General features: G+C 43.1%; 1 protein-coding gene across 2 annotated transcripts in view; it reads right to left on the bottom strand.

Annotated features, from left to right (window-relative positions):
* The window catches only part of PREX2 (phosphatidylinositol-3,4,5-trisphosphate dependent Rac exchange factor 2), a 397,279-nt gene that overhangs the window by 170,198 nt on the left and 214,004 nt on the right, over window positions 1–13,077 (bottom strand). For both annotated transcript variants that reach the window (XM_019527766.1, XM_019527767.1), the window contains exon 23: window positions 6,087–6,248. In XM_019527766.1, the coding sequence (XP_019383311.1) occupies window positions 6,087–6,248 (162 nt within the window). The remainder of the gene's footprint in view (window positions 1–6,086; window positions 6,249–13,077) is intronic.

Genomic DNA, 13,077 nt, shown 5'->3' with positions numbered 1-13,077 from the left:
GCAGAGTTGGACCCAAAGCGGTGGGAGAATGGGGGGGAGCAGGGTCAGACCTGAAGCACAGGGAGTGGGGTGGGGGTAGAGCAGGCCTGACAAGAACTGGTGGAGGAGGTGGGGGGGCTCTGTCCCTGCTGGTCCGCCCCCCATCATTCTTGACAGGCAATTTGCTAGTACTTAAACATTTGCATCTAGTACAAGTTCCTGAAGACTACATAGGCCATGTACAGACATTCAAGAAACCAAAAGAGGAATCAAGTTAAGTGGCAGTTTTTTCTAGGTGACCTACTTTTGGTTGGTAGTGAACAATATACACATTTCACCTTGTGGGAAAGTCATAGGAGTGCACAGGTAAACTGTGCTGGCCAAGGCCCATATGGAGGGGGCACTCCTACAAGCCTCTCAGCATGCCCTAAGTGTTTCCCAGGCTGCTGGAGACTGCCAAGCACAGCTGAGAGTCCAAGCCATCCCCAAATGACTGCTGGTGTGGGCAACCAAACCCCCAGCCCCCTGCCACCTCACCAGCCACCTCCCCCATGCCCTACCAGGATACTTTGAGACGAACCTCAGAGTCAGTGTTATCCCTTGTTAACTGCACACACCTCCATGTCCCAGCCTGCCCATACCTTTCCATGGCACTACACCACCCTCACCCAAGCATGCAGACCCAGGAACTATGATGTATCCTGCTTGTCACCCTGCATGACTCTTGCCAGAGGCTGTGGAACATTATATGCATCCATCTGGACATGATGCATCAACTGGTTACCATGGGGTATGGCTTCCTGCCCTCAAACCAGCAGCTGGCTGTCCTGTGTGGGGCCAGATACTGGACCCTGCACCCACCAAATGTCCTGGATTGGGCCGATGGCTTCCAGCACTATACTCTAAAACTCACCACGCTCCTGTGCTGAGCCCAGCACTGTCCAGTAGAGGCAGCACCTTAGTTGTACCCAGCTCTGCAGCATTTGTATAAATAATTTGTTTCAGTGGGGCTTTTTGGCCACTTTTATCTAATGGCTGATTGAATCAGCTTTAGCTAAATGTGCCAAAAAACCCTGCTGAAGCACCCAATCTGTACAGACACCGCAGAGTGAATTTGACTACTTCCAGTAAAGTGTGGGGAGCAGGAAATGTCGAGGAAGCTAGGGTTATGGGTAGCCAGGATGTGCTCCTAGAATCTAATGAAGTTCAATAAAGACAAAAAAGTCCTGCACTTAGAATGGAACAAACCCATGCACCACTACAGGCTGGGGACCAACTGGCTAAGCAGCAGGTCTGCAGAAAAGGACCTGGGGGTTACAGTTGCCAATAAGCTGAATATGAGCCAACAGTGTGCCCTTGTAGAAAGAAAGCTAATGGCATACTGGACTGCATTAATAGGAGTATTTCCAGCAGATTGAGGGAAATGATTCTTTCCCTGTATTTGCCATGGGTAAGGCCATGTCTGGAGTTATGTCCAGTTCTGAGCCCCCCACTAGAGAAAGGATGTAGAAAAAATGGTCCAGTAATGGATAATGAAAATGGTTAGGGGGCTGGGGCACGTGACTTCTGAAGAGAAGCTGAGGGAGCTAGGCTGCTTTAGTCTGAAGAAGAGAAGCCTGGGTGGGGATTTAATACCAGCCTTCAACTACCTGAACGGTAGTTCCAAAGAGGATGGAGCTAAAATGTTCTCAGTGGTGGCAGATGACAGAACAAGAAGCAATGGTCTCAAGGGAACCAGCAAGGGAAGTTTACGTTGGATATGAGAAAGAACTTTCTCACTGGGAGGGTAGTAACAGGTTACCCAGAGAGGCTGTAGACTCTCTGTCCTTGGAGGTTTTTAAGACAAGACCCTGCTATACAAAGCCTTGGCTGGGATGATCTAGTTGTAGATGGTCCTCCTCTGAGTAAGGGGTTGGACTAGATGTCCTCTTGAGGTCCTTTCCAACCCTATTTTTTTATGATTCTGTATTCTAGAGTCTCCAAGGACCAGGAAGTAATTGGTGCCTGAACCAGCACTCAATGGTTTGGAGGTGGTGCCAGAGCATCCTAGCATCTATGTCATCCTTGGTGGCCTAGTCCTTGTCAGCCAGTCAGAGTGCCTGGCTCTGGCCTCGGAGATGTGGTATGTGGGTGCCTGAGCATGGGAGTCCCTGGCTGTGTGCACATGTGCAAGGACTGGAGTCCAAAGGGCTGTGCCTGAGTACAGAAGCATGAGGGTCCCAAACAGGGTGTATAGGTGCCAGGGTAAGGGTCCCTGCGTGTATGCCCAAGTGCAGAGATTCTCCTGGGTTCAGTGTTGGAGTCTGCATGAATGTTATGGGGTACTTCATGACAGGGTGTTGGGGGCGTGGGGCCACGGCCCAGGGACTGGGGTGCCCAGGTCTTGGGCCTTATGCAGGGGACAGAGATGCCTCCCATCTCCCTGCAGCTGACAGATGGCTGGAGGCAGGAGGTATGGCTGGAGAGAGGGGCTGTGCCTCCTTGGCACTGGAACAGCCTGGGGGAGAGGCCTACTGGGAGGTCAGCTGGAACAGCAGAGCACAGAGGGCTAGGGAGGGCCAAAAAGCAGACTGAAATGCCAGAGAAAAGTGATCCAACTTGAAAACAATATGGGAACAGTACAGATGTTTGATACATCACCCTAATCTAAATCAATCTGAATTGAGTATACTTCATACCAGGTCTACCTTAGATTGCTTGTGCCATTTTTACATGGTCTATATGTGCCAAATTCTGTACAGTTATGGGTTTAGATCGATCTATGTTCACTTAGGCCAAGAAGTCCAATTATGAAATTGTTTTAAAACTGAAGAAGCCATGAAGAATTAAAAAGGGAACTAAGGATATTTAATGATAAAATGTTCCTCCAAGTAGTACATATTTCACATGTGAATCTCCTACACATCTTGCTCCACAGAGACCAAATGAATGATTATGATTTAATTGGGTCATAAGCCAGGACCAAACTTCTTTTCATACATGTGTTAAAAATATCTTGAGCCTATAGCAGTGGACTTGCAGCCTATTATGAGCAAAATGTTCTGGTAATAATAGCAACTGTAGAAACCCCTGAGTTTCTATTTATAGAATTCAAACTTTTATGAAAATAAGAGAAAAGCTAATACATTTTGGGAGACTTCTGTTACTATGGTTACATTTACCTTATCAAAACAAGGGCACATCTACTCCTGGAACATAAACATATTACTAACAGTCATTAAGGAACAGAAATTTTCTGAAGTTATATGCTTGTACCATATTTATCAATTCTGGTGAGAGTAACTTTGAGATTTTTTAAATCAAGGACTTACAACTGCACCACCAGCTGCTAGGCAATGTAGTCATTTTCCTAATGTGGCTGTGCCACTTTCCCTCCAACTTAACCTAATAAACTCTGCTTCTTGTCTCGGACTCTTGTTAATACAGATTGCACTTCACACTCAATTCTTTGGCAAGAGGAAAGGTATGCAAGATACCTACTGAGTACCTATACTCCAAAGCACATTTCTGATTGAGTAACTAAAATTATCCATCCACCCATCCTGAAAAGTCTTAGGTTTAGTTTAGACAAATATCTAAAGATTTGTAGGGGATCAATTATAACAAGTGATATGCGCTTTACCCCAGAGGGTCACAACCCATAAAATCAGGTACAAACAAGGTCAGGTAAGCAAGGGTCTCAACTGGAATCAGGGGGTGTGGAGCAGGCAGGTCAGGAGGCTGAGGTCTATAAGGGACCCAGGAAATAGGCGGTCACCCTGGGTAGAACCATGAGCTAGGGAAAGTCAGGAATCCACAGTCAGGAACCCCTGACTACTTACTGTACACAAGCAGGATGAAGGCAATTGCCAGGTTAAGCCATAAGCCAAAACCCTGCAAGGCAGTCTGAAACAAAGGGGTCAAGGAGTTAGTAAGGCAGTCTAGAAACACAGGGATCTGGGCTTGATGCTGGAACAAGGACTGTCTATACACATGCTGGTTTTGCATTCTAATTAAAATGCATGGGAGCAAACTCCGTTATTTGAATCTGTTCCACGTTCTAATTAGAACACTCCAGTATTGCCTCACCATCATGAGTATTAAGCCCCTGAACATTTTAAAATGGCTGTGGGGGTTTTAAAATAGATAAAACTTATTGAATGAGGTGTAGATAAAGCATCCTATGGTTATTTTTAAATGTGGGGGGGGGGCTTCATACACATGACAGTGAGACATTTTAATTAGAGTGGCTGTCTGGGAATTACTCTAATTAAAATGCTCTACCCCTGAGCATGTGTATAGTCAGCCAAGGAGTCTGCAAGCAGGAATCAGGAACAAGGATAAAGATAGAAACTTAACAGATATAACCCAGGGTACAGGAAACCAGGAACAAACAAGCAGGACACTAGGGACAAATAGGCAACACTGAGGACTGGGAAACTAGGAATCCAGTGTAGGAACAAAAATCTTGCCGAGTAGCCTGCTAAACACTGAACGCAAACAGACATGCCCAGTCAGGCAACTGGGACCAGTTGGGGGATAGACAGGCCACTTGCAGCCAGGTCAACTCAGTAACTAGGACTAGGAGCAATTTAGCCTGCCTGATGCCTCTGTCCCTGACAGTCTGTTTAGCAAAAGTCAACTAATTTTCATAAACCCTTCTGAAGTCTCCTGTAACCTAATTTTCAGGTTTCTGGTTTTGTTGTTTCTTATGAGTCCAACAGCAAAAAAAAAAAAAAAAAGTTTTTAGGAAGAGGTTCCTGGCTCTTTGCTCCATACAAGACAAAGAATTCTCCATGAAAGCCTTTCTTCATTAATCCCAAGGAAGCCAACTCCTTAGGGTCTGACCCCTCTCTCCCAAAACTCCTACAGAAATATTCAGGGTCTATTAGAAGCCATATTAAACCTTTCAGCAATATTTTGAATTTCTGCAGTCAAAATCCCAGAAAACCAGTTTGCAAAGTTTACATCCCAGAGCCAGATGACAGAATAAGAGCAGCTAAAAAAAACCAGATGTCAAACTAGCCCTGACAATTCACAGTAATTAAGATAGGGGAGAAAAGAACCCAGAGGTCATGAAGAGAGACTGCAGGTTCACCTGAGGAAATTGGTAAAGGCTTATTAATTAAAGAAGAACAGACAAACTCAAAAACTGTTTGCTGATTTCTAGTGAATTTAGATTTGGGGTCTACGAAAGTGAGCAGCTTTGTTAATTTCCTTATACAGTAACATTCAGCTATTTTACTAAACCAACAACTTTCAAAAAAAAACTTCTAAACATTTATAGTATAGTCTGCTAATACTAGTAGTAGGAAGGCTACAGTTTATCAAAGATAAATGAAATTCTAACATTTCTAATTTAAAATGAAGATGCATTGTGAAAAAAGTTTGACACTGATATTGCCTTATGTTGGCTAACTCTTTCTAATTCTCCAGATTGCTTACAGTACTCAGAGTGCTAAGCCTTTCACAGGAAACAGTGGAATTTCCTAGTTACCAATCAGATTACATCATCAAGGCTGGACATGGCAAATGAAGGTATATATACTACACAATGAATGACACGAATAATGGAGGGCACAGGTTAAAATTATTGTATGCTAGTTTAGAATTTTACACCTTTGGATGGTTCAAATTTTGACCCTATATTTTATAATAGATCAAATTCAATTACATCTTATCTTTTCTTAAGGAAACAGAGAAAGAAATAGAACATTTTCAAGGGTTTTTTGTTGTAGCCATGTTGGTCTAGGGACATAGGCAAGCAAGGTTCTTTGAGTAGATGTGGTATCTTTTCTTAGACCAACTGAGTAGTTGGAAAAAAGTTCTTAGCAAGTTTTCGGGCGCAATCACCCTTCTTCAGGCATAGGAAGTCTCTGCTGTTCTGAGACTCCAAGGAATGTGAGAAGCTAAAAGTGTAACAGGACATCAGTGAGAATGTAAATAGGTAGAAATTAGGTAAATAAAATACAGAGCAGGGAAGGGAGGGGGAAAAAGCAGGGGGGGAGCCAAAGGTGAGTGTGGGGGACTTTACAATAGTAGTAATTCAAGGTAGAAAAAAGAGGCTGTCTGTGAAAAAGGAAATAGCTGGAAATTAGGAAAACAAAGGGACATTTTCTGATCTGTACCTTTTTATAACTAGAGATTCTTCGGTATATATGTTCAATTTTCTCACTGCAGATAACACTGAATTTACTTTGGAGGTCAGTGGGGATAACTTCATTTAAAGAATTCAGGCTGTTGCAATTCTGAACAAAATGTTCATCGCTTTTTGCCAGTGCCTCAAGAATCTGTAGTAATGAAAACAATAGCATACATTATGACGAGTGAAAAAACCATTATTTTTCATTCCTGAAGATTTTCAGTTATTTATATTGTAATTAAGTGTGATTTAACATTATAGGAATATTATATAACAAAAATGAGGCTATTTGAGAAAAAGTTGGTTGGAATTAATTCCTCACATTAGCAATAGCAGCTCCAACTAAACAAAGTATATTTACTTGTTTCATGACTACATCTGGCTGTGGATTTGATCTGCCTAACATAACCATTGGACCCCATGAGCACACCACAGGACAAATAGCAGCGGCAGATATTTGTGCTACTGCTATTTGTCCCCAGGCAAGCCCCTACCCACACACTCCAGCATGTTTTCTACTAGCAAAGGTAGACTTCAATAAAACACATAAGTTGTGAAATGCTGACTACTCAGTTATATCATTTCTAATAAAACTTCAGTCCATCAGTAAATGCAATACTGACACATTGAAAAGTATGCAACAACAGTAAGCTCTGTCTTATTTACTACTGTTTGTTCTACATCAGTGGTTCTCAAACTTTTTAGATGCACGGCACACCTTGGAAAATGGCAGCTCTTAGTTTTCACTCTATTTTTGACATAAGAAAGATAATAGAGAAATTATTCTCTTGAAAGGAATTCAGAAAGACCAAAACAGGATAAGAACAGTTCAACATTGTAGAATCTTGTTTGAAATTTCCTGGTTTATCTTGTGCATTATGTTTGCACACCTAGCAGCACTGATATTGGCTCTACAGACATTCAGTTTCTCCTGGAAGAGTTGCGGCTCTCCCAGGTGAAACCACAAGTGTACAAATGAGCATAAATGACTCCTCCAGGAAAAAAAGTAATGCAGGAACCACCAGGGTTAAATCACTCCTAGAGAATTCCTCTTGGAAAAGCAAATGTCTATACACTTTCTCTTCTGAGAGTAGGCACAGCACAGTCCTCCAGCATCCCAGGGCACTTTGCTTCCACTTTCAGGGGTACAGTTTGTAACCTGATAGCCTGCGACTTCAAGTGAGCAAGCAGAACATGACCCTTTCACAATCCCATAGTGTGCTGCAAGGAGACACAGGCTGACCCTGAGCAGGGTCAGCTGATAAGGGCTGACCTGTATATTACTATCATCTGTCTTTGGGTAGGCTGAGGGAGTCTGCAGAAGAGGTTGGAATGTGCAGGGTCAGCACTGCTTGCTTTCTGCTCTTCCTGGACTTAATAAATCAAATCTCTGTTCAGGCATCTTGGGGTAAGCTTTTCTACCAGGAAAACAAACCTGTGAGAATTCTCCCAGATCACTTAAGTGTGTGTACACAGCCATTGTGTTCTTACCTCTGGCACCCTTGAGAGAATCTCGAACACCTTGGTTAAGAATCACTCATCTACATGCAAGTATTGAAATTAAACTTAATTGGTACACATATCTGCTGACTGATCTCACTTAGATTGCAACAAATTAAGGAGATTATTACAATACTCATCCTGAGGGCCAGCACAAAGTAAAGGAGATATATGATATATCTTTAATCCTTTAAGCAACATACCAGCCCACAGCTTCCTGACAGGTTAAAACCTCAACTCTAGCTCTTATTTGGCCTTGACTTCAAACCAACTCTAAATCTAATCCATATCTCAATACCACTTCCAGTCACATTTCATGTGACAAGTGTGCAGTCTCCTTGCTAGGTTCAGATTACTTTGGCATGTATATTTCAGCAGGTCAGAAAAGTATGCAATGCATCACAAAAAGCATACACATTGGGAAATCATGACATGCAATCTGTTAGACCAGGGATGCTCAACCTCTGGCCCATGAGCAAAATGTAGGCTGCAAAGCCATCAGATCTGGGCTGCAGGGCTCCCCATGGCTCAGGAAATTTGGTGCCAGCAGAGTGATGGCCATTATTTCAGCCACCTTCCCCTATGTCAAATTCCCAAACACTAAGCTCTGTGTACCCAGTCGGAGCCAAGCCACATCCCTTCCACCTGCAGGGCCAGGCTGAGGCCGTGCCCCACTTTCCCCCATGGAACCGAACCATGCCCCCTTCTCTATGTGGGGCCCAGATAGGGACAAGCCATGCCCCCTTTTCCCTCCAGGGCTGGGCTGCAACCAGGTCATGTCTGAGTCATGTCCCTTCCAACTCCCTTCCCTTTCCTCTATGGGCCCAGGTAAAGCCCCCTTCCTCCCCTTCAGGGATCAGGATGGGCTACTCCCCACCTCCCTTTACATGGTTGGATGGTGGCCATCACACCAGCTCCAAGTGCTAGATCAGAACCACCGTCCAGCCCACAGATTGGACCAGGCACTGCCCATCCGGCCCTCTGGAGAAAAAGTTTGAGCACCACTGTGTTAAACCAAGCAGAGACTGTAGACGGGCTACACCATGATATAAATATCACCTATAAAGTCTACAGAAACAAAACTTGCCATAAAGCATCTCATAAAAGGATGGCAGGGGTAGGGGTGTAAAGGTCTTTTAGTTGTTAAAACAAGAGCATATTGAAAGTCAGAGGGCATTAGGAATAATTGGAGAGGTTTACTGGTGTTTGGGACCAACTGTGATCTTGCTAATGAAAACATATATCAACACCAACATTTTCAAATAGCACCTAAGTCCATATTTTGGTATTTAAATACAAGCAGCCCAATTATCAGAGGCATTCAACTTTTTTCCAAATAAGACCACTTATTTAAGTGCCTATTTTAGGCATCCATATTTAAAAATTCTAAATACTAGGGAGTAGAAACACAGTGGTCTGAACTATGCTAGTGCATTCTAAATGTTAAGTTATTTACTAGAGCAGAACTTTTAATTTGTCCAATGGACTGTAATATCAAAAAGGATTTTTGTTTAGCTGATATAAACCTACTAGGTATCAACTGAAAAATTAAGTCCCCCAGGTATTATAACATTTCATTGTGTAAAAGGAAGCTGAAATATTGTTTTAATTCATTGTAATAATCTTATTCATTTGCACAGGATGCTGGACAAATAGAAAATACAATAGATATAAAGAAATTAAATCAATAGGGGTTTATATTTAGAATAGGAAGCCTTTGCTATTACCCACTAATAGTATATCAACCATCACATCTGTAATATCCTCTTTCCATGCCTGATCTAGATTTGGTTAAAATCAAAATGAAAAAAAGTCCCACCCTGTGCAGAAATAAAACCCTATGAGTATTTTGTTTTGTATCAGGTATTTAGCCAGTGAGTCAGAATGAATCCAGTAAATCTCCTAATTATTTCATTATAATCCTTAGTCAGCACATCAGTTGAGGGTTACCAGTTGCTTTGGCCACAATTAAGGGTTTCAATTCCTTAGATTAAATTAATAATGCAAAATTCTCCAAAACATTAGTTTCATCTATAGCTATACCGAAATGTGTTAAAAACTACTAACTCTTCTGCAGGACATCTTTTGATCCTATATTTCATTAAAATTTAATAAAAATCTTTGCACTTACCTAGCATCTTTCACTTGAGAATGATATCCTGTTTTAGATTTAACTAAAATCCTCACAATTCTGCTGTGTTAGAAAGCAAGGCAAAGACTTATTGCATTTCTGTATTAAAGTAACAGATGTGGCTTTTTTTAATTCCTGTGCCTTTGGCATGGTGTGATGAGATGTACCATCTAAAGGCAGGTGTGGTGCCTCCCAGTGGCCACTATGATCCCATCTCCTCTGCTCTCTGGTTCAGCAGGGTACCTCCCTATGCTTTCCTTCCATGCCTTTGATGTTATTTTAAACTTAGTTCACCAAAGAGATTCCTTCATCCCTCAGCTCCATGTCTCTGGGCTCTTAGCTCCTCAGGCTCAATTCAGTCCACTGGGCCCTCAGTCCTCAGGCTGAACCCCCAGTCTCTAATAGCCTTTTGTCAAATGCAGTGCCCTCTAGGGCTGTGCGAAACAGCACTACTCTGTTTCGCCTTGAGTTTCAAGGTTTGGACAGAACAGCGTTTTGTATCAAATTTCATTTCAATTCAAAACAGCTGTTCCATTTTGCTTCGTCAAAACAGTAAGGCTGTTTTGGCTCTGTTTCAATGTTTTGCTTGATTGGCCTAGGATGGGAAGTCAGCCCAGCTGGGCTAGAACAGGCCATTCAACTCAAAATGAGTCAAAACAGTGTCGAAACGAAACAGCCAGTGAAATTTTGAACAACACAAGTGTCCTCTCCAGGTTCTCTCATTGGCCTCCTTCTGCAGCACCCATACCTCATGGTTTAAACCAGGTTTTTCAACCCTCTGGGATTGCTCTGCAGTCTCCAAGTATTAGATATAAATCTCCAGGAGACTGCTGAGAGTCACCCAGGAGAAATGATAGGGCATTCATTACACTAAATATTAAACATTGAATCCAATTTATGCAGTAGTCCAGTGGGTTTTTAAAATGTAATAGTAATGTACATTTGCCTTCCTGATGTAAAGTTTATGCACCGTAATCCATATCTGATTTACATAAGCAGGCAGGCACGTTTGGATTGTATGTCATGGGCACATCATGTGATTAAACCTCCCAGAATACATTCAAAGAGAGTTGGCAAACCTAGCTTAAACAGCAACATAAAGCAAAACCTAACCACAATCAAGTACAGCTGCTGTGCCTTTCTCTAAGCTGTCCCAAGGCTTCTACTCAGTTCTGCTGCCTTCTCCCATCTTGGGCCCTCCTGGGTCTACTCCTAGTTCCCCCAGTCTCACATATGGAGGCCACATCTGGAACACTGTGTTCAGTTTTGGGCAGGGCCAGCCTGTCCATGCCTGCGAAACCTGCGGCCGCAGAGGGCCCTGCAGCCAAGCAGCCCCGTGCAGCTGGCATCTTCCTCAGCAAGGAAGTGAAAGCTGCAGTTTTAAATTCTGAGCCCATTTTTGGTGCCAAGTTTAAAACTGCAGCTTTCACATTTGCTTCCCTGGCAGCTTGAAGCAGGACCCCTCTTCCACCAATGGGGCTGGGAGATGGGGGACAGGTCCGGGGTCTTGCCTGAAGAGCCCTGCCACACCTACAGACCAGGTGGCACCATGCCTGTTGGGGAGGGGGCTGAGCCAGGCTGGGAGAGCCCTGCCCTACCTGCTACCCCCCGGGCCCACCCCAGCCCAGCCCAGCCCTCTGCATCTGTAGGGCTGCTCAGGATGGCCGGGCAGCAAATCCCTGAATGTGAGTGTAAAAGGGGTGGGGCCTATGTGTGATATCTTTTATTAGACCAACTAAATTGTTAGAAACATTTTTCTTAGCAATCTTTTGGGCTTAAAAGCCCTTGCTTAGGCTGGGGAAGCATCTGCAGTTTCTGTGTGCTCTTCCTGTATGGAATGAATAGTAAAGAAGCCAGAGGCTAGGCTGCAGCAAGAAGGGCAGTCAGTAAAGATATAAATTGAGGAGCCAGTGGGTGAGAGGCAGTCTGGGACAGGGAGGGGGAAGAGAAATTAATGTAGCATGGTAAAGTGGAGAGGTACCTAGGGAGTGGGATGTCAGGCAGCTTATAGTGTGTCATAAATCCAATGTTTATGTTTAGTCTACCGCTGTACTTAGTAAATGTGTCTTTGAGAGTTGTGTCGAGTTGTTCTTTGGTATGTAGATTAGGCAAAATTCCTTCCCTGGAGGCATCAGAGGGCAGTCAGGGAGGTAAAAAAAATCTTTTTTGTTGTTCTGAAATGAAGTCTAAAATCCAAAATTGGCTAAAATTTGGCATTTTCCATGTTTCAGGGAGGTACTTGGTAGCCATGTTGGTCTGAGATGACAAGAAATACAAAAATGTAGAAGAACTCTTGGTTCCAAAATGATACCTTTTATTAGAACAACTGGGAAATCACAAAAAAAAATCTGGACCCAGAGGGACAGCTTTCCATCTCTAGTTTTCTCTGTGAAAAAATGAAGTTTATTTCCTACCTATGGGGATTTGTTACCATCTTAGAGCCTGATTTGTTACCATCTTAGAGCCTGATTTGTTACCATCTTAGAGCCATTTTCTTAGAGCCTGATTGAAGGGGCTTTGAGCCTGAAAGCTTACAGAACAGGAAATTTTTCTTGTGATTTCCCAGCTGGTCTAATAAAAGGATAATTTTGGAACCAAGAGTTCTATATTTTTGTATTTCTTCTATGGTTAGTCCATGATTTTTTGTATCCAGGAGGCTGATGAAGTGAAGTTCATAGGCTCGTCTTTGAAAAGTGTTCTGTGAATTCCCTTTGAGGATTAATACTGAGAGATTGGAGAGAGAGTGGTTTTCTTGTGAGAAATGTGCCCCCACAGGTAATTGGGTATTCCTGTCTTTGACAGATTTCCAGTGTGCATTTATTCTGGTGAGCAGTTGTTGTTTGGTCGTTCCTATATATTTTCCATCAGGGCATTTGGTCCATTGGATGAGATGTATAACATTTCTGGAGGTGCAGATGTAAGATCCAGGAACGATGACAGTTCCAGTGTGGGCTGTAGTTAATTGTGTGGGTGGTAGAGATATGTTGGCAGGTTTTGCATTTCTTGTCATGGCATGGTCTGGATTCATTTGTTGTGTTTTGGGCTCTAGGAAGTTTGCTTCTGGTGATGAGGTTAGCGAGGTTCAGTGCTTGTTTGAAGGCTAGGATGGGTGGATCTGGGAAGATCTCTTTAAGCATAGGGTCTCCTTCTAGTATGGGTTGCAACTGTTTGAGGATTTTCCATATAGGTTCGAGGGTGGGGTGATATGTCATAACCAGCAGTGTGTGATTTGTGGGGATTTTCTTTCGTGTGGTATCCAGGTGGCTCTTTCAAATGTGTGTCTCTGTCTCTAGAGGAGCATCCTTGTTGTGTGAAAGCCTTTTAAAGATTTGTGTGGTAAAAATCT

The sequence above is a fragment of the Gavialis gangeticus genome, unplaced genomic scaffold (genome assembly GCF_001723915.1).
Source record: "Gavialis gangeticus isolate Ggan-Ray unplaced genomic scaffold, GavGan_comp1, whole genome shotgun sequence".
Lineage (NCBI taxonomy): Eukaryota > Metazoa > Chordata > Crocodylia > Gavialidae > Gavialis > Gavialis gangeticus.
Note: the sequence above shows the minus strand (reverse complement) of the source record. Positions and strands in the feature narration are given on the sequence as shown.